The 25,110-nt window shown below is 53.7% G+C and overlaps 1 protein-coding gene across 1 annotated transcript in view; it reads left to right on the top strand.

The window, feature by feature from the left end:
- Positions 1–1,577: 1,577 nt before the first annotated feature.
- The window catches only part of LOC140453779 (dynein axonemal heavy chain 6-like), a 42,439-nt gene continuing 18,906 nt past the window's right edge, over positions 1,578–25,110 (top strand). The window contains exons 1-2 of the mRNA XM_072548698.1: positions 1,578–1,592; positions 4,595–4,735. Of these exons, the coding sequence (XP_072404799.1) occupies positions 1,578–1,592; positions 4,595–4,735 (156 nt within the window). The remainder of the gene's footprint in view (positions 1,593–4,594; positions 4,736–25,110) is intronic.

Consider the following 25,110-nt stretch of genomic DNA (forward strand, 5'->3'; position numbering starts at 1 on the left):
TCACATCAGGGTCAGCGCAAGAATGCTCGATTTCAAATAACCAGAGCAATTTCTCTCTCAGAGGCTAAAGGACGTGGATTGGTGAACAAATCTAGTCTGATTTTGAAATGATGCCGCCAGAGTGAGAAACAGGAAATTGTGAACCCCCTAAATTCAAAAAAACAATACACTGTTTGAACGTACACCTTCTGTTTGGAGAGCGTTGGGACCCATTCCCCTGACAACACCAGAGATTGCTGATGGAGAGGAGGTGATTCCTGGATATTTATCATTGTCTAATGGAACAAATCAACCCGGATTTGTGTTGTCCGTGGATTGGGATGACCTAGCTGACCTTGCAGTAAGTCATTCCGAAAGGAGGCAGTACTTTGTCTCAGGAGGATTTGAGGACAGGAGAGTAGGAGACTTGCTTCAGTTGTCTGGAATGCTGCAGGCAGGAATCTGGTGTGTCGTCCAGCATTCCTTCCCTCAGCAAGGTTCGACTTCTCACACCAGACAGATTCCAGGGAGGGGAGATTGAGGATGCTGGGACTGTATTCCTTGGGTTTTAGTCTGGTCACTTTCCCAGGTTATCACTGCTCCAACAATACAATAGCGCCCAGACTTTTGCTGCACCTTCCTTGGTGCTGATGGTGAAAACGCTGCTGACCTGGCAACCCCCGGGGAGAGAGAGAGAGAGGAAAAGGGAAGGAGACAGAAAACCTCAGCCAGTTAGCACAACGTCTGTGTTTGGGGAACATGCCCGAGTCCATCAATAATGAAGAGATGGAGGACATTTCGAAACACTTTAATGTATTCAATTGCCTCTGCATGGATTGGTGGAAGGGAAATCACGGTTTAACAAATTCGCCAGAGATGTTGGAGCAAGGTTGATAAAGGGGAAGTGATAGAGGAAGGAGGGGGGAAGCAGTAAGCAGAGTGGGAATGTCCAGAGGGACAGGCTCATCCTTCCCTGGAGTCATGAGTTCAAACCCCACAATGGCAGCTGATGGAATTTCAATTGATGGAACTAAATCTGGGAATGAATGGTGGTCTCAGTGATGGTAACCCATTGCTAACCCATCTGGGGGGATATGGGAACGGATGGTGTCATCCTTGCCCAGTCTGGCCTACATGTGACTCCAGACCCACAGCAATGCGGTCGTGTATTAATGGCCCTCTGAATACAGCCAGTCAGTTCAGCTGGCAACTTGGAATGAGTAATGAATGTTGCGCCAGCCAGCATCCTCTGAACAAATACACCTTTAAAAGTGTAGTTAGATTTTCAGAAGGTGTTGGAGAAGGAACCACATCAAAGACCAGAGCTCGTGGGAATGTATTGGTGTGGACACAGGATTGGCTAACACCCAGAAAACAGAGGGTTGAGATGAACAAATCTTGTTTCGGTTGGAAGATGTTAATAGTGGATCAGTCCGAGGCCTCAATTACTTCCTGTCAGTGTTAGTGAGTTGCAGTGTCATGTATCAGAGGGCTATGGGGATAGTGCTGAAATCTGGGGTTAAAGTTCACCATCCAGAATAGCAGGGTCCACTGGAGGGCAAAATGGCCGACTCCTGTGACAATGTCCTCATGCCCTCATGTATGATTGTGAGGTGAGTCCAATCGGCAGGTTAATTCCAACACAGCCTCCTTGATCATACAGAGGTCTACTTGGCTGACAACAGCATCTCGTCTTCGGAAACTATCAGACATTCAGCCATTGCTAAGCAGTCACATGTAACAGCTGAGTGAATCCGTTCAGATTGTTCAGAGACATGTTTTAAACTGTGGGCCTTCAGTACAGATTCTCCCACAAGGAGATCATACTCTCAGCATCCAGCCTGCCCAACATCCTGCTGGGTTTTCAATGGTTTCCCACATTACCCCGAACTCCAATGTATATTGGGTCAACCCGCTCAATCTTTCTTCATCAGAGAACCCGTTCATCCCAGGAATCAACCCCGCAGCCTTCTCTACACTTTATTGCTCAAAAATATACTTTATTCATAAACATTGTACATTTCCAAATATTTTGAATGTTGACTGCTAGAGCAGGTGCATCAGAGTTCAATCTGTCTCCATCCAGAGGATCCCAGTCTGATTGTGATAGTGTTAATATTACCAAATACATTCCAGATCACGGAATGGGTGGCACAGTGGTTAGCACTGCTGCCTCACAGCGCCAGAGACCCGGGTTCAATTCCCGCCTCAGGCGACTGACTGTGTGGAGTTTGCACATTCTCCCCGTGGCTGCGTGGGTTTCCTCCGGGTGCTCCGGTTTCCTCCCACAGTCACAAAGATGTGCAGGTCAGGTGAATTGGCCATGCTAAATTGCCCGTAGTGTTAGGTAAGGGGTAGATGTAGGGGTATAGGTGGGTTGCGCTTCGGCGGGTCGGTGTGGACTTGTTGGGCCGAAGGGCCTGTTTCCACACTGTAGGGAATCTAATCTAATCAGTCATATAGACCACATGCAATACATCTCAAAGTTGTGACATACCTCCCGACCAGCTGGGATTCCAGCCCAAGCCTCCCAGCTCATCGGTAGGGATTTGTTTTTAATTTCAAAACTATACTTTACGCACAGAAGTCTCTTTATATACACGACATAGTCACTAAAGTAGTCTGATTCAGGACAGTAACATATAAGGAAACAAACAAACCAATCCCTATTCCCAGTCCCAATCCCAGTCCCAATCCTAATCCCATACCCAATCCCAGTCCCAATCCAAACCCCAATACCAGTCCAAATTCCAGTCCCAATCCCAATCACTGTCCCAACCCCAATACAGTCCCAATCACAGTTTCAATCCCAATCCCAGTCCCAATCCCAATCACTGTCCCAACCCCAATACAGTCCCAATCACAGTTTCAATCCCAATCCCAGTCCCAATCACAGTCCCATTCCTGATCCCAATCCCAATCCCAATTCCAGTCCCAATCATAATCCCAATCCCAATCCCAGTCCCAATCCCAATCTGAACCCCAATCCCAGTCCCAATCACAGTCCCAGTCCCAATCCCAATCCAAACCCCAATCCCAGTCCCAATCCAAACCCCAATACCAATCCAAATTCCAGTCCCAATCCCAATCCCAGTCCGAGTCCCAATCCTGATCCCAAACCCAGTCCCAATACCAATCCCTATCTCAGTCACAGTCCCAGTCCCAATCCCAGTTCCAATCCCAATCACTGTCCCAATCCCAACCCCAGTCCCAATACCAATCCCAATGCTAATTCTGGACCCAGAGCCAATCACAATCCTAATCCCAGTCCCAAACCTAAAACGGTCCCAATCACAGTCTCAATTCAAACCCCAATACCAATCCAAATTCTAGTCTCAATCGCAGTCACAACCCTATTCCCAGTCCCAATCCTGATCCCAATCCCAGTCCCAATCCCAGACCCAATGCCAAACCCAGTCCCAATCACAATCCCAATCCCAATCCCAATCCCAGTCCCAGCAGCAATCCCAGTCTCAATCACAATCCCAGTCCCAATCCCAGTCCCAACTCCAATACCACTCCCAATCACTGTCCCAATCCCAATCCCTGCCCCAAATTCCTGTCCCAATCCCAATCCCGGCCCCAATCCCAGCCCCAATCCCGATCCCAATCCTAGCCTTACTCTCTGTCCCAATCCCAATGCCAATGCCTACCCCAATCCCAGGCCCGATCCCAGCCTCAATCCGAATCCCAGTCCCAATCGCAACCCCAATCTCAATCCCTGCCCCAGCCACAATCCCAACCCCAATCCCAATCCCAATCCCAGCCCAAATCCCTTCCACAATCCCAGGCCCAGCCACAATCCCAGCCCCAATGCCAAACTCAATCCCAGCCACAATTCCAACCACAATCTCAGTCCAACCCCCAATCCCAATTCCTCCATTCCGACTCCAATCCCAATCCCAACCCCCACCCCAGTTCCCCGAATCCCCCCCTCAATCCCCATCCAAATCCCAGCCCCAATCCCAATCCCAGGCCCAGCCACAATCCCAGCCCCAGTCACAATCCCAGTCCCAACCCCAGCCCCAATCCCAAACTCACTCCCCGCCCCAATTCCCCCTTCCCAACTCCAATCCTAATCCCAACCCTAATCCCAGTTCCCTCAATCCCCGCCTCAATCCCCATCCAAATCCTAGCCACAATCCCAATCCTAGCCTCTATCCCAGTCCTAATCCCATCCCAAACCCTGGCCTAATCCCAGCCTCAATTACCATCCCAAACCAAACTTCAATCCCAACCCCAATCCCAATCCCAGGCCCAATCCCAATCCTGCCCCAATCTCAGTCCCAATTCTGCCCCAATCCCAGTCCCAATCCTAATCTCAGCTCCAATCCCAGTCGCAACCCTAATCCCAATCCCAGTCCCATTCCCAACTCAGCCCCAATCCTAGCCCCAACCCCAATTCCAATCTCAATCCCAGTCCCAATCCCAGCTCTAGTCACATCCTGCTGTACAAACCAGGTTTTTCTGGTGCGCCTTGGGCTCCCGGCTCGGGCAGGACTCAGTCTCCGGGTCTGTGTCCATGTCTGTGTTTGTGTCTGGCCGATGGTGTGGGCTGGCCGGGCCGATGGGAATTGTATTGTCTCAGTGTTTCCCACCTGCCTGTCTCCTGTAGATCGAGGATCACCAACATTCCCTGCAGCAGATTTTCAATGAGACCGTGCGGGAGAAGGAGGCAATGGCCAATCGCAAGCTGCTCACTATGACCAGGCTCTCGAGGGCATCCGTCCTGATTACTGCCCTCAGCAACGAAAAGGTGACAACATTCAATCTGATCCAGTTAGGCAAGGAACTGAGAGACAGAGAGGGAGAGACAGGCAGGTACAGACAGGGAGGGAGAGACTGGGACAGACAGGGAGGGAGGGACTGGGACAGACAGGGAGAGAGAGACTGGTACAGACAGGGAGAGAGAGACTGGTACAGACAGGGAGAGAGACTGGTACAGACAGGGAGAGAGAGACTGGTACAGACAGGGAGACAGACTGGTACAGACAGGGAGAGAGAGAGACTGGTACAGACAGGGAGCGAAAGACTGGTACAGACAAGGAGAGAGAGACTGGTACAGACAGGGAGAGAGAGAGAGACTGCTACAGACAGGGAGAGAGAGACTGGTACAGACAGGGAGAGAGAGAGACTGGTCCAGACAGGGAGAGAGAGAGAGACTGGTACAGACAGGGAGATACAGGCAGGTACAGACAGGGAGAGAGAGACTGGTACAGACAGGGAGCGAAAGACTGGTACAGACAAGGAGAGAGAGACTGGTACAGACAGGGAGAGAGAGAGAGACTGCTACAGACAGGGAGAGAGAGACTGGTACAGACAGGGAGAGAGAGAGAGAGACTGGTACAGACAGGGAGAGAGAGACTGGTACAGACAGGGATAGAGAGAGACTGGTCCAGACAGGGAGAGAGAGACTGGTACAGACAGGGAGATACAGGCTGGTACAGACAGGGAGAGAGAGACTGGTACAGACAGGGAGAGAGAGACTGGTACAGACAGGGAGGGAGAGACTGGTACAGACAGGGAGAGAGACTGGTTCAGACAGGGAGAGAGAGACTGGTACAGACAGGGAGAGAGAGAGACTGGTACAGACAGGGAGAGAGGGTGGTACAGACAGGGAGAGAGAGAGAGACTGGTACAGACAGGGAGAGAGAGACTGGTACAGACAGGGAGAGAGAGACTGGTACAGACAGGGAGAGAGAGACTGGTACACACAAGGAGAGAGACTGGTACACACAGGGAGAGAGAGACTGGTACAGACAGGGAGAGAGAGAGACTGGTACAGACAGGGAGAGAGAGAGAGACTGGTACACACAGGGAGAGAGAGACTGGTACAGACAGGGAGAGAGACTGGTACAGACAGGGAGAGAGAGACTGGTACACACAGGGAGAGAGAGACTGGTACAGACAGGGAGAGAGAGACTGGTACAGACAGGGAGGGAGAGACTGGGACAGACAGGGAGAGAGAGACTGGTACAGACAGGGAGAGAGAGAGAGACTGGTCCAGACAGGGAGAGAGAGACTGGTCCAGACAGGGAGAGAGAGACTGGTACAGACAGGGAGAGAGAGACTGGTACAGACAGGGAGAGAGACTGGTACAGACAGGGAGACAGACTGGTACAGACAGGGAGAGAGAGAGACTGGTACAGACAGGGAGCGAAAGACTGGTACAGACAAGGAGAGAGAGACTGGTACAGACAGGGAGAGAGAGAGAGACTGCTACAGACAGGGAGAGAGAGACTGGTACAGACAGGGAGATACAGGCAGGTACAGACAGGGAGAGAGAGACTGGTACAGACAGGGAGAGAGAGACTGGTACAGACAGGGAGGGAGAGACTGGTACAGACAGGGACAGAGAGACTGGTACAGACAGGGAGAGAGAGAGAGAGACTGGTACAGACAGGGAGAGAGAGACTGGTACAGACAGGGATAGAGAGAGACTGGTCCAGACAGGGAGAGAGAGACTGGTACAGACAGGGAGATACAGGCTGGTACAGACAGGGAGAGAGAGACTGGTACAGACAGGGAGAGAGAGAGACTGGTCCAGACAGGGAGAGAGAGACTGGTACAGACAGGGAGATACAGGCTGGTACAGACAGGGAGGGAGAGACTGGTACAGACAGGGAGAGAGACTGGTTCAGACAGGGAGAGAGAGACTGGTACAGACAGGGAGAGAGAGAGACTGGTACAGACAGGGAGAGAGGGTGGTACAGACAGGGAGAGAGAGAGAGACTGGTACAGACAGGGAGAGAGAGAGTGGTACAGACAGGGAGAGAGAGACTGGTACAGACAGGGAGAGAGAGACTGGTACACACAAGGAGAGAGACTGGTACAGACAGGGAGAGAGAGACTGGTACAGACAGGGAGAGAGAGAGACTGGTACAGACAGGGAGAGAGAGAGAGACTGGTACAGACAGGAGGGAGAGACTGGTACAGACAGGGAGAGAGAGACTGGTACAGACAGGGAGAGAGAGACTGGTACAGACAGGGAGAGAGACTGGTACAGACAGGGAGAGAGAGACTGGTACACACAGGGAGAGAGAGACTGGTACAGACAGGGAGAGAGAGACTGGTACAGACAGGGAGGGAGAGACTGGGACAGACAGGGAGAGAGAGACTGGTACAGACAGGGAGAGAGAGAGACTGGTCCAGACAGGGAGAGAGAGACTGGTCCAGACAGGGAGAGAGAGACTGGTACAGACAGGGAGAGAGAGACTGGTACAGACAGGGAGAGAGACTGGTACAGACAGGGAGACAGACTGGTACAGACAGGGAGAGAGAGAGACTGGTACAGACAGGGAGCGAAAGACTGGTACAGACAAGGAGAGAGAGAGAGACTGCTACAGACAGGGAGAGAGAGACTGGTACAGACAGGGTGATACAGGCAGGTACAGACAGGGAGAGAGAGACTGGTACAGACAGGGAGAGAGAGACTGGTACAGACAGGGAGGGAGAGACTGGTACAGACAGGGAGAGAGAGAGAGACTGCTACAGACATGGAGAGAGAGACTGGTACAGACAGGGAGAGAGAGAGACTGGTACAGACAGGGAGAGAGGGTGGTACAGACAGGGAGAGAGAGAGAGACTGGTACAGACAGGGAGAGAGAGAGTGGTACAGACAGGGAGAGAGAGACTGGTACAGACAGGGAGAGAGAGACTGGTACACACAGGGAGAGAGAGACTGGTACAGACAGGGAGAGAGAGAGAGACTGGTACACACAGGGAGAGAGAGACTGGTACAGACAGGGAGAGAGACTGGTACAGACAGGGAGAGAGAGACTGGTACAGACAGGGAGAGAGACTGGTACAGACAGGGAGAGAGAGAGACTGGTACAGACAGGGAGAGAGAGACTGGTACAGACAGGGAGAGAGAGACTGGTACAGACAGGGAGAGAGACTGGTACAGACAGGGACAGAGTGAGAGACTGCTACAGACATGGAGAGAGAGACTGGTACAGACAGGGAGAGAGAGAGACTGGTACAGACAGGGAGAGAGGGTGGTACAGACAGGGAGAGAGAGAGAGACTGGTACAGACAGGGAGAGAGAGAGTGGTACAGACAGGGAGAGAGAGACTGGTACAGACAGGGAGAGAGAGACTGGTACACACAGGGAGAGAGAGACTGGTACAGACAGGGAGAGAGAGAGAGACTGGTACACACAGGGAGAGAGAGACTGGTACAGACAGGGAGAGAGACTGGTACAGACAGGGAGAGAGAGACTGGTACAGACAGGGAGAGAGACTGGTACAGACAGGGAGAGAGAGAGACTGGTACAGACAGGGAGCGAGAGACTGGTACAGACAGGGAGAGAGAGAGAGACTGGTACAGACAGGGAGAGAGAGACTGGTACAGACAGGGAGAGAGAGAGAGAGAGACTGATACAGACAGGGAGAGAGACTGGTACAGACAGGGAGAGAGACTGGTACAGACAGGGAGAGAGAGAGACAGGTACAGACAGGGAGAGAGAGACTGGTACAGACAGGGAGAGACATTCGTACAGTCAGGGAGAGAGAGAGAGACTGGTACAGACAGGGAGAGAGAGAGACTGGTACAGACAGGGAGAGAGAGACTGGTACAGACAGGGAGAGAGAGTGGTACAGACAGGGAGAGAGACTGGTACAGACATGGAGAGAGAGACTGGTACAGACAGGGAGACAGACTGGTACAGACAGGGAGAGAGAGAGATTGGTACAGACAGGGAGAGAGAGTGGTACAGACAGGGAGAGAGAGAGACTGGTACAGACAGGGAGCGAGAGACTGGTACAGACAGGGAGAGAGAGAGAGACTGGTACACACAGGGAGAGAGAGACTGGTACAGGCAGGGAGAGAGAGACTGGTACAGTCAGGGAGAGAGAGAGACTGGTACAGACAGGGAGAGAGAGACTGGTACAGACAGGGAGAGAGAGACTGGTATAGACAGGGAGAGAGATGCTGGTACAGACAGGGAGAGAGAGAGAGACTGGTACAGACAGGGAGGGAGAGAGAGACTGGTACAGACAGGGAGAGAGAGAGAGACTGGTACAGACAGGGAGAGAGAGAGACTGGTACAGACAGGGAGACAGACTGGTACAGACAGGGAGAGAGAGAGACTGGTACAGACAGGGAGACAGACTGGTACAGACAGGGAGAGAGAGAGACTGGTCCAGACAGGGAGAGAGAGAGAGACTGGTACAGACAGGGAGATACAGGCAGGTACAGACAGGGAGAGAGAGACTGGTACAGACAGGGAGAGAGAGACTGGTACAGACAGGGAGACAGACTGGTACAGACAGGGAGAGAGAGAGACTGGTACAGACAGGGAGAGAGAGACTGGTACAGACAGGGAGACAGACTGGTACAGACAGGGAGAGAGAGAGACTGGTACAGACAGGGAGCGAAAGACTGGTACAGACAAGGAGAGAGAGACTGGTACAGACAGGGAGAGAGAGAGAGACTGCTACAGACAGGGAGAGAGAGACTGGTACAGACAGGGAGAGAGAGAGAGAGACTGGTACAGACAGGGAGAGAGAGACTGGTACAGACAGGGATAGAGAGAGACTGGTCCAGACAGGGAGAGAGAGACTGGTACAGACAGGGAGATACAGGCTGGTACAGACAGGGAGAGAGAGACTGGTACAGACAGGGAGAGAGAGACTGGTACAGACAGGGACGGAGAGACTGGTACAGACAGGGAGAGAGACTGGTTCAGACAGGGAGAGAGAGACTGGTACAGACAGGGAGAGAGAGAGACTGGTACAGACAGGGAGAGAGGGTGGTACAGACAGGGAGAGAGAGAGAGACTGGTACAGACAGGGAGAGAGAGAGTGGTACAGACAGGGAGAGAGAGACTGGTACAGACAGGGAGAGAGAGACTGGTACACACAAGGAGAGAGACTGGTACACACAGGGAGAGAGAGACTGGTACAGACAGGGAGAGAGAGAGACTGGTACAGACAGGGAGAGAGAGAGACTGGTACAGACAGGGAGAGAGAGAGAGACTGGTACACACAGGGAGAGAGAGACTGGTACAGACAGGGAGAGAGACTGGTACAGACAGGGAGAGAGAGACTGGTACAGACAGGGAGAGAGAGACTGGTACACACAGGGAGAGAGAGACTGGTACAGACAGGGAGAGAGAGACTGGTACAGACAGGGAGGGAGAGACTGGGACAGACAGGGAGAGAGAGACTGGTACAGACAGGGAGAGAGAGACTGGTACAGACAGGGAGAGAGAGAGACTGGTCCAGACAGGGAGAGAGAGAGAGAGACTGGTACAGACAGGGAGAGAGAGACTGGTACAGACAGGGAGAGAGAGACTGGTACAGACAGGGAGAGAGACTGGTACAGACAGGGAGAGAGAGACTGGTACAGACAGGGAGACAGACTGGTACAGACAGGGAGAGAGAGAGACTGGTACAGACAGGGAGCGAAAGACTGGTACAGACAAGGAGAGAGAGACTGGTACAGACAGGGAGAGAGAGAGAGAGACTGCTACAGACAGGGAGAGAGAGACTGGTACAGACAGGGAGAGAGAGAGACTGGTCCAGACAGGGAGAGAGAGACTGGTACAGACAGGGAGAGAGACTGGTACAGACAGGGAGAGAGACTGGTACACACAGGGAGAGAGAGACTGGTACAGACAGGGACAGAGTGAGAGACTGCTACAGACATGGAGAGAGAGACTGGTACAGACAGGGAGAGAGAGACTGGTACAGACAGGGAGAGAGGGTGGTACAGACAGGGAGAGAGAGAGAGACTGGTACAGACAGGGAGAGAGAGAGTGGTACAGACAGGGAGAGAGAGACTGGTACAGACAGGGAGAGAGAGACTGGTACACACAGGGAGAGAGAGACTGGTACAGACAGGGAGAGACAGAGACTGGTACAGACAGGGAGAGAGTGACGAGTACAGACAGGGAGAGAGAGAGAGACTGGTACAGACAGGGAGAGAGAGACTGGTACAGACAGGGAGAGAGAGAGAGACTGGTACAGACAGGGAGAGAGAGAGACTGGTACAGACAGGGAGAGAGAGACTGGTACAGACAGGGACAGAGAGACAGACTGGTACAGACAGGGAGAGAGAGAGACTGGTACAGACAGGGAGAGAGAGACTGGTACAGACAGGGAGAGAGAGAGACAGGTACAGACAGGGAGAGAGAGACTGGTACAGACAGGGAGAGAGAGAGAGACTGGTACAGACAGGGAGAGAGAGAGAGACTGGTACAGACAGGGAGGGAGAGACTGGTACAGACAGGGAGAGAGAGACTGGTACAGACAGGGAGAGAGAGACTGGTACAGACAGGGGGGGAGAGACTGGTTCAGACAGGGAGAGAGAGACTGGTACAGACCGGGAGGGAGAGAGAGACTGGTACAGTCAGGCAGAGAGAGACTGGTACAGACAGGGAGAGAGAGAGAGAGACTGGTACAGACAGGGAGAGAGAGACTGGTACAGACAGGGAGAGAGAGAGACTGGTACAGACAGGGAGAGAGAGACTGGTACAGACAGGGAGAGAGAGACTGGTACAGACAGGGAGAGAGAGAGAGACTGATACAGACAGGGAGAGAGATGCTCGTACAGACAGGGAGAGAGGGAGAGACTGGTACAGACAGGGAGAGAGAGAGAGACTGGTACAGACAGGGAGAGAGAGAGAGACTGGTACAGACAGGGAGGGAGAGAGAGACTGGTACAGACAGGGAGAGAGAGAGAGACTGGTACAGACAGGAGGGAGAGACTGGTACAGACAGGGATAGAGAGACTGGTACAGACAGGGAGAGAGAGAGACTGGTGCAGACAGGGAGAGAGAGACTGGTACAGAGAGGGAGAGAGAGAGAGACTGGGTACAGACAGGGAGAGAGAGACTGGTACAGACAGGGAGAGAGAGACTGGTACAGACAGGGAGAGAGAGAGAGAGACTGCTACAGACAGGGAGAGAGAGACTGGTACAGACAGGGAGAGAGAGAGAGAGACTGGTACAGACAGGGAGAGAGAGACTGGTACAGACAGGGAGAGAGAGAGAGAGAGACTGGTACAGACAGGAGGGAGAGAGAGACTGGTACAGACAGGAGGGAGAGAGAGACTGGTACAGACAGGGAGGGAGGGAGACTGGCACAGACAGGGAGAGAGAGACTGGTACAGACAGGGAGACAGAGAGACTGGTACAGACAGGGAGAGAGAGACTGGTACAGACAGGGAGAGAGAGAGACTGGTACAGACAGGGAGAGAGAGAGTGGTACAGACAGGGAGAGAGAGACTGGTACAGACAGGGAGAGAGAGAGAGACTGCTACAGACAGGGAGAGAGAGACTGGTACAGACAGGGATAGAGAGAGACTGGTACAGACAGGGAGAGAGAGACTGGTACAGACAGGGAGAGAGAGACTGGTACAGACAGGGAGAGAGAGACTGGTACACACAGGGAGAGAGAGACTGGTACAGACAGGGATAGAGAGAGACTGGTACAGACAGGGAGAGAGAGAGAGAGACTGGTACAGACAGGGAGAGAGGGACTGGTACAGACAGGGTGAGAGAGAGAGACTGGTATAGACAGGAGGGAGAGAGAGACTGGTACAGACAGGAGGGAGAGACTGGTACAGACAGGGAGAGAGAGAGACTGGTACAGACAGGGAGAGAGGGACTGGTACAGACAGGGAGAGAGAGACTGGTACAGACAGGGAGAGAGAGAGACTGGTACAGACAGGGAGAGAGAGAGACTGGTACAGACAGGGAGAGAGGGACTGGTACAGACAGGGAGAGAGGGACTGGTACAGACAGGGAGGGAGAGAGAGACTGGTACAGACATGGAGAGAGAGAGACTGGTACAGACAGGGAGAGAGAGAGACTGGTACAGACAGGGAGAGAGAGACTGGTACAGACAGGGAGAGAGAGAGAGACTGGTACAGACAGGGAGAGAGAGAGACTGGTACAGACAGGGAGAGAGAGACTGGTACAGACAGGGACAGAGAGACAGACTGGTACAGACAGGGAGAGAGAGAGACTGGTACAGACAGGGAGAGAGGGAGACTGGTACAGACAGGGAGAGAGAGACTGGTACAGACAGGGAGAGAGAGAGACAGGTACAGACAGGGAGAGAGAGACTGGTACAGACAGGGAGAGAGAGAGACTGGTACAGACAGGGAGAGAGAGAGACTGGTACAGACAGGGAGAGAGAGACTGGTACAGACAGGGAGAGAGAGAGAGACTGGTACAGACAGGGAGAGAGAGAGAGACTGGTACAGACAGGGAGGGAGAGACTGGTACAGACAGGGAGAGAGAGACTGGTACAGACAGGGAGAGAGAGACTGGTACAGACAGGGGGGGAGAGACTGGTTCAGACAGGGAGAGAGAGACTGGTACAGACCGGGAGGGAGAGAGAGACTGGTACAGTCAGGCAGAGAGAGACTGGTACAGACAGGGAGAGAGAGAGAGAGACTGGTACAGACAGGGAGAGAGAGACTGGTACAGACAGAGAGAGAGAGACTGGTACAGACAGGGAGAGAGAGACTGGTACAGACAGGGAGAGAGAGAGAGACTGATACAGACAGGGAGAGAGATGCTCGTACAGACAGGGAGAGAGGGAGAGACTGGTACAGACAGGGAGAGAGAGAGAGACTGGTGCAGACAGGGAGAGAGAGAGAGACTGGTACAGACAGGGAGGGAGAGACTGGTACAGACAGGGAGAGAGAGAGAGACTGGTACAGACAGGAGGGAGGGAGACTGGTACAGACAGGGAGGGAGAGAGAGACTGGTACAGACAGGGAGAGAGAGAGAGACTGGTACAGACAGGAGGGAGAGACTGGTACAGACAGGGATAGAGAGACTGGTACAGACAGGGAGAGAGAGAGACTGGTGCAGACAGGGAGAGAGAGACTGGTACAGAGAGGGAGAGAGAGAGAGACTGGGTACAGACAGGGAGAGAGAGACTGCTACAGACAGGGAGAGAGAGACTGGTACAGACAGGGAGAGAGAGAGAGAGACTGCTACAGACAGGGAGAGAGAGACTGGTACAGACAGGGAGAGAGAGAGAGAGACTGGTACAGACAGGGAGAGAGAGACTGGTACAGACAGGGAGAGAGATGCTGGTACAGACAGGGAGAGAGAGAGAGACTGGTACAGACAGGGAGAGAGAGAGAGAGAGAGACTGGTACAGACAGGAGGGAGAGAGAGACTGGTACAGACAGGGAGGGAGGGAGACTGGTACAGACAGGGAGAGAGAGACTGGTACAGACAGGGAGACAGAGAGACTGGTACAGACAGGGAGAGAGAGACTGGTACAGACAGGGAGAGAGAGAGACTGGTACAGACAGGGAGAGAGAGACTGGTACAGACAGGGAGAGAGAGACTGGTACAGACAGGGAGAGAGAGAGAGACTGCTACAGACAGGGAGAGAGAGACTGGTACAGACAGGGAGAGAGAGAGAGAGACTGGTACAGACAGGGAGAGAGAGAGAGACTGCTACAGACAGGGAGAGAGAGACTGGTACAGACAGGGATAGAGAGAGACTGGTACAGACAGGGAGAGAGAGACTGGTACAGACAGGGAGAGAGAGACTGGTACACACAGGGAGAGAGAGACTGGTACAGACATGGAGAGAGAGACTGGTACAGACAGGGATAGAGAGAGACTGGTACAGACAGGGAGAGAGAGAGAGAGACTGGTACAGACAGGGAGAGAGGGACTGGTACAGACAGGGAGAGAGAGACTGGTACAGACAGGGTGAGAGAGAGAGACTGGTATAGACAGGAGGGAGAGAGAGACTGGTACAGACAGGAGGGAGAGACTGGTACAGACAGGGAGAGAGAGAGACTGGTACAGACAGGGAGAGAGGGACTGGTACGGACAGGGAGAGAGAGACTGGTACAGACAGGGAGAGAGAGAGACTGGTACAGACAGGGAGAGAGAGACTGGTACAAACAGGGAGAGAGAGAGAGACTGGTACAAACAGGGAGAGAGAGAGAGACTGGTACAGACAGGGAGGGAGAGACTGGTACAGACAGGGAGAGAGAGACTGGTACAGACAGGGAGAGAGAGACTGGTACAGACAGGGAGGGAGAGACTGGTTCAGACAGGGAGAGAGAGACTGGTACAGACAGGGAGAGAGAGACTGGTACAGACAGGGAGGGAGAGACTGGTACAGACAGGGAGAGAGAGACTGGTACAGACAGGGAGAGAGAGAGAGAGACTGGTACAGACAGGGAGAGAGAGACTGGTACAGACAGAGAGAGAGAGACTGGTACAGACAGGGAGAGAGAGACTGGTACAGACAGGGAGAGAGAGAGAGACTGATACAGACAGGGAGAGAGATGCTCGTACAGACAGGGAGAGAGGGAGAGACTGGTACAGACAGGGAGAGAGAGAGAGACTGGTGCAGACAGGGAGAGAGAGAGAGACTGGTACAGACAGGGAGGGAGAGACTGGTACAGACAGGGAGAGAGAGAGAGACTGGTACAGACAGGAGGGAGGGAGACTGGTACAGACAGGGAGGGAGAGAGAGACTGGTACAGACAGGGAGAGAGAGAGAGACTGGTACAGACAGGAGGGAGAGACTGGTACAGACAGGGATAGAGAGACTGGTACAGACAGGGAGAGAGAGAGACTGGTGCAGACAGGGAGAGAGAGACTGGTACAGAGAGGGAGAGAGAGAGAGACTGGGTACAGACAGGGAGAGAGAGACTGCTACAGACAGGGAGAGAGAGACTGGTACAGACAGGGAGAGAGAGAGAGAGACTGCTACAGACAGGGAGAGAGAGACTGGTACAGACAGGGAGAGAGAGAGAGAGACTGGTACAGACAGGGAGAGAGAGACTGGTACAGACAGGGAGAGAGATGCTGGTACAGACAGGGAGAGAGAGAGAGACTGGTACAGACAGGGAGAGAGAGAGAGAGAGAGACTGGTACAGACAGGGAGAGAGAGAGAGAGAGAGACTGGTACAGACAGGAGGGAGAGAGAGACTGGTACAGACAGGGAGGGAGGGAGACTGGTACAGACAGGGAGAGAGAGACTGGTACAGACAGGGAGACAGAGAGACTGGTACAGACAGGGAGAGAGAGACTGGTACAGACAGGGAGAGAGAGAGACTGGTACAGACAGGGAGAGAGAGACTGGTACAGACAGGGAGAGAGAGAGAGACTGCTACAGACAGGGAGAGAGAGACTGGTACAGACAGGGATAGAGAGAGACTGGTACAGACAGGGAGAGAGAGACTGGTACAGACAGGGAGAGAGAGACTGGTACACACAGGGAGAGAGAGACTGGTACAGACATGGAGAGAGAGACTGGTACAGACAGGGATAGAGAGAGACTGGTACAGACAGGGAGAGAGAGAGAGAGACTGGTACAGACAGGGAGAGAGGGACTGGTACAGACAGGGAGAGAGAGACTGGTACAGACAGGGTGAGAGAGAGAGACTGGTATAGACAGGAGGGAGAGAGAGACTGGTACAGACAGGAGGGAGAGACTGGTACAGACAGGGAGAGAGAGAGACTGGTACAGACAGGGAGAGAGGGACTGGTACGGACAGGGAGAGAGAGACTGGTACAGACAGGGAGAGAGAGAGACTGGTACAGACAGGGAGAGAGAGACTGGTACAAACAGGGAGAGAGAGAGAGACTGGTACAAACAGGGAGAGAGAGAGAGACTGGTACAGACAGGGAGGGAGAGACTGGTACAGACAGGGAGAGAGAGACTGGTACAGACAGGGAGAGAGAGACTGGTACAGACAGGGAGGGAGAGACTGGTTCAGACAGGGAGAGAGAGACTGGTACAGACCGGGAGGGAGAGAGAGACTGGTACAGTCAGGCAGAGAGAGACTGGTACAGACAGGGAGGGAGAGACTGGTACAGACCGGGAGGGAGAGAGAGACTGGTACAGACAGAGAGAGAGAGACTGGTACAGACAGGGAGAGAGAGAGAGAGACTGGTACAGACAGGGAGAGAGAGACTGGTACAGACAGGGAGAGAGAGAGACTGGTACAGACAGGGAGAGAGAGAGAGACTGGTACAGACAGGGAGAGAGAGAGAGACTGATACAGACAGGGAGAGAGATGCTCGTACAGACAGGGAGAGAGGGAGAGACTGGTACAGACAGGGAGAGAGAGAGAGACTGGTACAGACAGGGAGAGAGAGACTGGTACAGACAGGGAGGGAGAGAGAGACTGGTACAGACAGGGAGGGAGAGAGAGACTGGTACAGACAGGGAGAGAGAGAGAGACTGGTACAGACAGGGAGAGAGAGACTGGTACAGACAGGGAGAGAGACTGGTACAGACAGGGAGAGAGATGCTCGTACAGACAGGGAGAGAGAGAGAGACTGGTACAGACAGGGAGAGAGAGAGAGATAGACTGGTACAGACAGGGAGAGAGAGAGAGAGACTGGTACAGACAGGAGGGAGAGAGGGACTGGTACAGACAGGAGGGAGAGAGAGAGACTGGTACAGACAGGGAGAGAGAGCCTGGTACAGACAGGGAGAGAGAGAGACTGGTCCAGACAGGGAGAGAGAGAGAGAGATTGGTACAGACAGGAGGGAGAGAGAGACTGGTACAGACAGGAGGGAGTGACTGGTACAGACAGGGAGAGAGAGACTGGTACAGACAGGGAGAGAGAGAGAGAGTCTGGTACAGACAGGGAGAGAGTGACTGGTACAGACAGGGAGAGAGAGAGAGAGACTGGTACAGACAGGGAGAGAGAGAGAGACTTTTACAGACAGGGAGAGAGAGACTGGTACAGACAGGGAGGGAGGGAGACTGGTACAGACAGGGAGAGAGAGAGAGAGACTGGTACAGACAGGAGGGAGAGAGAGACTGGTACAGACAGGAGGGAGAGACTGGTACAGACAGGGAGAGAGAGACTGGTACAGACAGGGAGAGAGAGACTGGTACAGACAGGGAGAGAGAGAGACTGGTACAGACAGGGAGAGAGAGACTGGTACAGACAGGGAGAGAGAGAGAGACTGGTACAGACAGGGAGAGAGAGACTGGTACAGACAGGGAGAGAGAGACTGGTACAGAGAGGGAGAGAGAGAGAGACTGGTACAGACAGGGAGAGAGAGACTGGTACAGACAGGGAGCGAGAGAGTGACTGGTACAGACAGGGGGAGAGAGAGAGAGACTGGTACAGACAGGAGGGAGAGACTGGTACAGACAGGGAGAGAGAGAGAGACTGGTACAGACAGGGAGAGAGAGAGAGACTGGTACAGACAGGAGGGAGAGACTGGTACAGACAGTGAGAAAGAGACTGGTACAGACAGGGAGAGAGAGAGACAGACTGGTACAGACAGGGAGAGAGAGAGAGAGACTGGTACAGACAGGAGGGAGAGAGAGACTGGTACAGACAGGAGGGAGAGACTGGTACAGACAGGGAGAGAGAGAGACTGGTACAGACAGGGAGAGAGAGACTGGTACAGACAGGGAGAGAGAGAGAGATACTGGTACAGACAGGAGGGAGAGAGAGACTGGTACAGACAGGAGGGAGTGACTGGTACAGACAGGGAGAGAGAGACTGGTACAGACAGGGAGACAGAGAGACTGGTACAGACAGGGAGAGAGAGACTGGTACAGACAGGGAGAGAGAGAGACTGGTACAGACAGGGAGAGAGAGACTGGTACAGAGAGGGAGAGAGAGAGAGACTGGTACAGACAGGGAGAGAGAGACTGGTACAGACAGGGAGCGAGAGAGTGACTGGTACAGACAGGAAGAGAGAGTGAGACTGGTACAGACAGGAGGGAGAGACTGGTACAGACAGGGAGAGAGAGAGAGACTGGTACAGACAGGGAGAGAGAGAGAGACTGGTACAGACAGGAGGGAGAGACTGGTACAGACAGGGAGAAAGAGACTGGTACAGACAGGGAGAGAGAGAGAGAGACTGGTACAGACAGGGAGAGAGAGAGAGAGACTGGTACAGACAGGAGGGAGAGAGAGACTGGTACAGACAGGAGGGAGAGACTGGTACAGACAGGGAGAGAGAGAGACTGGTACAGACAGGGAGAGAGAGACTGGTACAGACAGGGAGAGAGAGAGACTGGTCCAGACAGGGAGAGAGAGAGAGATACTGGTACAGACAGGAGGGAGAGAGAGACTGGTACAGACAGGAGGGAGTGACTGGTACAGACAGGGAGAGAGAGACTGGTACAGACAGGGAGAGAGAGACTGGTACAGACAGGGAGAGAGAGAGACTGGTACAGACAGGGAGAGAGAGACTGGTACAGACAGGGAGAGAGAGAGAGACTGCTACAGACAGGGAGAGAGAGACTGGTACAGACAGGGAGAGAGGGAGAGACTGGTACAGACAGGGAGAGAGAGACTGGTACAGACATGGAGAGAGAGACTGGTACAGACAGGGATAGAGAGAGACTGGTACAGACAGGGAGAGAGGGACTGGTACAGACAGGGAGAGAGAGACTGGTACAGACAGGGTGAGAGAGAGAGACTGGTATAGACAGGAGGGAGAGAGAGACTGGTACAGACAGAAGGGAGAGACTGGTACAGACAGGGAGAGAGAGAGACTGGTACAGACAGGGAGAGAGGGACTGGTACAGACAGGGAGAGAGAGACTGGTACAGACAGGGAGAGAGAGAGACTGGTACAGACAGGGAGAGAGAGAGACTGGTACAGACAGGGAGAGAGAGACTGGTACAGACAGGGACAGAGAGAGAGACTGGTACAGACAGGGAGAGAGAGAGACTGGTACAGACAGGGAGAGAGAGACTGGTACAGACAGGGAGAGAGAGAGAGACTGGTAGAGACAGGGAGAGAGAGAGAGAGACTGGTACAGACAGGGAGGGAGAGACTGGTACAGACAGGGAGAGAGAGACTGGTACAGACAGGGAGAGAGAGACTGGTACAGACAGGGAGAGAGAGAGACAGGTACAGACAGGGAGAGAGAGACTGGTACAGACAGGGAGAGAGAGAGAGACTGGTAGAGACAGGGAGAGAGAGAGAGAGACTGGTACAGACAGGGAGGGAGAGACTGGTACAGACAGGGAGAGAGAGACTGGTACAGACAGGGAGAGAGAGACTGGTACAGACAGGGAGAGAGAGACTGGTACAGACCGGGAGGGAGAGACTGGTTCAGACAGGGAGAGAGAGACTGGTACAGACCGGGAGGGAGAGAGAGACTGGTACAGACAGGGAGAGAGAGACTGGTACAGACAGGGAGGGAGAGACTGGTTCAGACAGGGAGAGAGAGACTGGTACAGACCGGGAGGGAGAGAGAGACTGGTACAGTCAGGCAGAGAGAGACTGGTACAGACAGGGAGGGAGAGACTGGTACAGACCGGGAGGGAGAGAGAGACTGGTACAGACAGAGAGAGAGAGACTGGTACAGACAGGGAGAGAGAGAGAGAGACTGGTACAGACAGGGAGAGAGAGACTGGTACAGACAGGGAGAGAGAGAGACTGGTACAGACAGGGAGAGAGAGAGAGACTGGTACAGACAGGGAGAGAGAGAGAGACTGGTACAGACAGGGAGAGAGATGCTCGTACAGACAGGGAGAGAGGGAGAGACTGGTACAGACAGGGAGAGAGAGAGAGACTGGTACAGACAGGGAGAGAGAGACTGGTACAGACAGGGAGGGAGAGAGAGACTGGTACAGACAGGGAGAGAGAGAGAGACTGGTACAGACAGGGAGAGAGACTGGTACAGACAGGGAGAGAGATGCTCGTACAGACAGGGAGAGAGAGAGAGACTGGTACAGACAGGGAGAGAGAGAGAGAGAGACTGGTACAGACAGGGAGAGAGAGAGAGACTGGTACAGACAGGAGGGAGAGAGGGACTGGTACAGACAGGAGGGAGAGAGAGAGACTGGTACAGACAGGGAGAGAGAGCCTGGTACAGACAGGGAGAGAGAGACTGGTACAGACCGGGAGGGAGAGAGAGAGTGGTACAGACAGGGAGAGAGAGACTGGTACAGACAGGGAGAGAGAGAGAGACTGGTACAGACAGGGAGAGAGTGACTGGTACAGACAGGGAGAGAGAGAGAGAGACTGGTACAGACAGGGAGAGAGAGAGAGACTGGTACGGACAGGGAGAGAGTGACTGGTACAGACAGGGAGAGAGAGAGAGAGACTGGTACAGACAGGGAGAGAGAGAGAGACTGGTACGGACAGGGAGAGAGAGACTGGTACAGACAGGGAGGGAGGGAGACTGGTACAGACAGGGAGAGAGAGAGAGAGACTGGTACAGACAGGAGGGAGAGAGAGACTGGTACAGACAGGAGGGAGAGACTGGTACAGACAGGGAGAGAGAGACTGGTACAGACAGGGAGAGAGAGACTGGTACAGACAGGGAGAGAGAGAGACTGGTACAGACAGGGAGTGAGAGACTGGTACAGACAGGGAGAGAGAGAGACTGGTACAGACAGGGAGAGAGAGACTGGTACAGAGAGGGAGAGAGAGAGAGACTGGTACAGAGAGGGAGAGAGAGAGAGACTGGTACAGACAGGGAGAGAGAGACTGGTACAGAGAGGGAGTGAGAGAGAGACTGGTACAGACAGGGAGAGAGAGACTGGTACAGACAGGGAGAAAGAGACTGGTACAGACAGGGAGAGAGAGAGATACTGGTACAGACAGGGAGAGAGAGAGAGACTGGTACAGACAAGAGGGAGAGAGAGACTGGTACAGACAGGAGGGAGAGACTGGTACAGACAGGGAGAGAGATAGAGACTGGTACAGACAGGGAGAGAGAGACTGGTACAGACAGGGAGAGAGAGAGAGACTGGTACAGACAGGGAGAGAGTGACTGGTACAGACAGGGAGAGAGAGAGAGAGACTGGTACAGACAGGGAGAGAGAGAGAGACTGGTACAGACAGGGAGAGAGAGACTGGTACAGACAGGGAGGGAGGGAGACTGGTACAGACAGGGAGAGAGAGAGAGAGACTGGTACAGACAGGAGGGAGAGAGAGACTGGTACAGACAGGAGGGAGAGACTGGTACAGACAGGGAGAGAGAGACTGGTACAGACAGGGAGAGAGAGACTGGTACAGACAGGGAGAGAGAGAGACTGGTACAGACAGGGAGTGAGAGACTGGTACAGACAGGGAGAGAGAGAGACTGGTACAGACAGGGAGAGAGAGACTGGTACAGAGAGGGAGAGAGAGAGAGACTGGTACAGAGAGGGAGAGAGAGAGAGACTGGTACAGACAGGGAGAGAGAGACTGGTACAGACAGGGAGAGAGAGACTGGTACAGAGAGGGAGAGAGAGGGAGACTGGTACAGACAGGGAGAGAGAGACTGGTACAGACAGGGAGAAAGAGACTGGTACAGACAGGGAGAGAGAGAGATACTGGTACAGGCAGGGAGAGAGAGAGAGACTGGTACAGACAGGAGGGAGATAGAGACTGGTACAGACAGGAGGGAGAGACTGGTACAGACAGGGAGAGAGATAGAGACTGGTACTGACAGGGAGAGAGAGACTGGTACAGACAGGGAGAGAGGGAGACTGGTCCAGACAGGGAGAGAGAGAGAGAGACTGGTACAGACAGGAGGGAGAGAGAGACTGGTACAGACAGGAGGGAGTGACTGGTACAGACAGGGAGAGAGAGACTGGTACAGACAGGGAGAGAGAGAGACTGGTACAGACAGGGAGAGAGTGACGAGTACAGACAGGGAGAGAGAGAGAGAGACTGGTACAGACAGGAGGGAGGGAGAGACTGGTACAGACTGGAGGGAGAGACTGGTACAGACAGGGAGAGAGAGACTGGTACAGACAGGGAGAGAGAGAGAGACTGGTACAGACAGGGAGAGAGAGAGAGACTGGTACAGACAGGAGGGAGAGAGAGACTGGTACAGACAGGGAGAGAGAGACTGGTACAGACAGGGAGAGAGAGAGACTGGTCCAGACAGGGAGAGAGAGAGAGAGAGACTGGTACAGACAGGAGGGAGAGAGAGACTGGTACAGACAGGAGGGAGTGACTGGTACAGACAGGGAGAGAGAGACTGGTACAGACAGGGAGAGAGAGACTGGTACAGAGAGGGAGAGAGAGAGAGACTGGTACAGACAGGGAGGGAGAGAGACTGGTACAGACAGGGAGAGAGAGAGAGAGACTGGTACAGACAGGAGGGAGAGAGAGACTGGTACAGACAGGAGGGAGAGACTGGTACAGACAGGGAGAGAGAGACTGGTACAGACAGGGAGAGAGAGAGACTGGTACAGACAGGGAGAGAGAGACGAGTACAGACAGGGAGAGAGAGAGAGACTGGTACAGACAGGAGGGAGAGAGAGACTGGTACAGACAGGAGGGAGAGACTGGTACAGACAGGGAGAGAGAGCGAGAGAGACTGGTACAGACAGGGAGAGAGATGCTCGTACAGACAGGGAGAGAGAGAGACTGGTACAGACAGGGAGAGAGAGAGAGACTGGTACAGACAGGGAGGGAGAGAGAGAGACTGGTACAGACAGGGAGAGAGAGAGAGACTGGTACAGACAGGAGGGAGAGAGAGACTGGTACAGACAGGAGGGAGAAACTGGTACAGACAGGGAGAGAGAGACTGGTACAGACAGGGAGAGAGAGAGAGAGACTGGTACAGACAGGGAGAGAGAGAGAGACTGGTACAGACAGGAGGGAGAGAGAGACTGGTACAGACAGGAGGGAGAGACTGGTACAGACAGGGAGAGAGAGACTGGTACAGACAGGGAGAGAGAGAGACTGGTACAGACAGGGAGAGATAGAGACTGGTACAGACAGGGAGAGAGAGACTGGTACAGACAGGGAGAGAGAGAGACTGGTCCAGACAGGGAGAGAGAGAGAGAGACTGGTACAGACAGGAGGGAGAGAGAGACTGGTACAGACAGGAGGGAGTGACTGGTACAGACAGGGAGAGAGAGACTGGTACAGACAGGGAGAGAGAGAGACTGGTACAGACAGGGAGAGAGTGACGAGTACAGACAGGGAGAGAGAGAGAGAGACTGGTACAGACAGGAGGGAGGGAGAGACTGGTACAGACTGGAGGGAGAGACTGGTACAGACAGGGAGAGAGAGACTGGTACAGACAGGGAGAGAGAGAGAGACTGGTACAGACAGGGAGAGAGAGAGAGACTGGTACAGACAGGAGGGAGAGAGAGACTGGTACAGACAGGGAGAGAGAGACTGGTACAGACAGGGAGTGAGAGAGACTGGTCCAGACAGGGAGAGAGAGAGAGAGACTGGTACAGACAGGAGGGAGAGAGAGACTGGTACAGACAGGAGGGAGTGACTGGTACAGACAGGGAGAGAGAGACTGGTACAGACAGGGAGAGAGAGACTGGTACAGACAGGGAGAGAGGGACTGGTACAGACAGGGAGGGAGAGAGAGACTGGTACAGACATGGAGAGAGAGAGACTGGTACAGACAGGGAGAGAGAGAGACTGGTACAGACAGGGAGAGAGAGACTGGTACAGACAGGGAGAGAGAGACTGGTACAGACAGGGAGAGAGAGAGACAGGTACAGACAGGGAGAGAGAGACTGGTACAGACAGGGAGAGAGAGAGAGACTGGTAGAGACAGGGAGAGAGAGAGAGAGAGACTGGTACAGACAGGGAGGGAGAGACTGGTACAGACAGGGAGAGAGAGACTGGTACAGACAGGGAGAGAGAGACTGGTACAGACAGGGAGGGAGAGACTGGTTCAGACAGGGAGAGAGAGACTGGTACAGACCGGGAGGGAGAGAGAGACTGGTACAGTCAGGCAGAGAGAGACTGGTACAGACAGGGAGGGAGAGACTGGTACAGACCGGGAGGGAGAGAGAGACTGGTACAGACAGGGAGAGAGAGACTGGTACAGACAGGGAGAGAGAGAGAGAGACTGGTACAGACAGGGAGAGAGAGAGAGACTGGTACGGACAGGGAGAGAGAGACTGGTACAGACAGGGAGGGAGGGAGACTGGTACAGACAGGGAGAGAGAGAGAGAGACTGGTACAGACAGGAGGGAGAGAGAGACTGGTACAGACAGGAGGGAGAGACTGGTACAGACAGGGAGAGAGAGACTGGTACAGACAGGGAGAGAGAGACTGGTACAGACAGGGAGAGAGAGAGAGACTGGTACAGACAGGGAGTGAGAGACTGGTACAGACAGGGAGAGAGAGAGACTGGTACAGACAGGGAGAGAGAGACTGGTACAGAGAGGGAGAGAGAGAGAGACTGGTACAGAGAGGGAGAGAGAGAGAGACTGGTACAGACAGGGAGA

Source organism: Chiloscyllium punctatum, chromosome 3 (genome assembly GCF_047496795.1).
Source record: "Chiloscyllium punctatum isolate Juve2018m chromosome 3, sChiPun1.3, whole genome shotgun sequence".
Classification (NCBI taxonomy): domain Eukaryota; kingdom Metazoa; phylum Chordata; class Chondrichthyes; order Orectolobiformes; family Hemiscylliidae; genus Chiloscyllium; species Chiloscyllium punctatum.